Here is a 1,500-nt window from a genome sequence, read left to right on the forward strand (position 1 = left end):
AAAAAAAAAAAAAAAAAAAAAAAAAAAAGAAAATGTCACCTACTTATATGCCAGGCAAAATCCTAGATTAGATTTAGTTCCTGGGTTAAATTCTACTCTACAAAACATGTTGTATCAGTGTTCTAAAACCTGAACCTGATACAACAAATACCCAGAGAAAGTTCTTCCAATTTATTTATAAGAATGCTCTACTTAAGTAAAATTGGTTTCAGATGCTACTGAATGATCTGAAGCCATTTGTCAGTGTTTTTTATGACTGAAAAATGAAATTTGGTTATGTCATTTTGCCTAATCTAAATGACCTCATACAAAATTAACCTAGGATACAGTACCATCTATAAGTAATGTTTCTAAATATTTAAATGTGAGATATAGGTAACTGATAATATCTAACACTTGTAAGTACTCTTCAAAAAACACATTAAAATAAAATTATCTACTTTCCAGGTCTAAAATTTCTTAGTGTGTAGATGTGACTGAGGCAATGTGATACAGTAGAAAGCAGGGAATACCAAGAGTCAAAGCAGATGAATTCAGGCTTTGCTAATAATTAGCTATGTCTGAACAAACCACCCTTGAAAGTTATGGGCATAATGCCTCAACTGCTTACCTCAAGAATTAAATATGATAACTTATATGAACACACTTTTGTCAACTACAAAGTACTGTACAAATGTAAGGTATTACCTGTCGACGACAACCCACAACATATCTAGGTCCATTTGTAGCTTTAACAATGACTAGACGAAGAAAATAAAAGAATGAATTAAAAATAGAAAGTAAAAATCATATATCCACATCTACGAAGAGTTAGAAAACAGTTGAAAGAAAACTTAGTCTATATAAGAATACCATCTCCCTGCCTTATTGTCATTAAAATAATAAGCATTTCAAAAGTTGGGGAGGGATTCGGTGTATTTCTTTACTAGTTAATAAGTTAATCTACTTACATTTTTCTTCAGTTAATTGCTTAAGCACTTCACCCACAATCTAAGAAAGAAAAAAAGCATTAGTTTTCAACAGCTAATAAACAAAGTAAATAACCATTAACCCCTATACCCCAAACTCCATTACCTACCTGCCCAACACTTTGTAGGGCCTTCAGATCATTTTCAGACTTTTCATACTGCTTGGTAAGTTCTTTTAATTGTTCCCTTACTGAAATAATATAATTTGAACATTTTAAATTCAACAATAATCTTAGTGAGTTTAAGTCACCAAGTCTCACTTTACTTAAGTTTACTTAAGTCTGTTTCACTTTATGTAAGTTTCATATACACTATACCAAACCGCACACACACAAAAATGCCGTTTGCAATGAGTAGGTGACATGTTTAAAAACGAAATGTCCCAGAGAAAGCACCACATTTTTATTTTCTTGACTGGCAACACTAACTTGTTTAAGGACATTTTAACTTACATTCTTAACAGATATTGACAACCTAATACTCCGGATTTGCGACTACAAATCCGAATGATAATCAATGAGTTAGACCCTTC

At 31.7% G+C, this 1,500-nt stretch overlaps 1 protein-coding gene across 1 annotated transcript in view; it reads right to left on the reverse strand.

Moving 5' to 3' along the window:
* The window catches only part of PSMC6 (proteasome (prosome, macropain) 26S subunit, ATPase, 6), a 23,076-nt gene that overhangs the window by 19,821 nt on the left and 1,755 nt on the right, over positions 1-1,500 (reverse strand). The window contains exons 2-4 of the mRNA XM_008566942.1: positions 1,079-1,158; positions 951-990; positions 688-740 (exon numbers count right to left, since the gene is read on the reverse strand). Of these exons, the coding sequence (XP_008565164.1) occupies positions 688-740; positions 951-990; positions 1,079-1,158 (173 nt within the window). The remainder of the gene's footprint in view (positions 1-687; positions 741-950; positions 991-1,078; positions 1,159-1,500) is intronic.

The sequence above is a fragment of the Galeopterus variegatus genome, unplaced genomic scaffold, assembly GCF_000696425.1.
Source record: "Galeopterus variegatus unplaced genomic scaffold, G_variegatus-3.0.2 Scaffold279, whole genome shotgun sequence".
In the NCBI taxonomy this organism is placed as follows: Eukaryota; Metazoa; Chordata; class Mammalia; order Dermoptera; family Cynocephalidae; genus Galeopterus; species Galeopterus variegatus.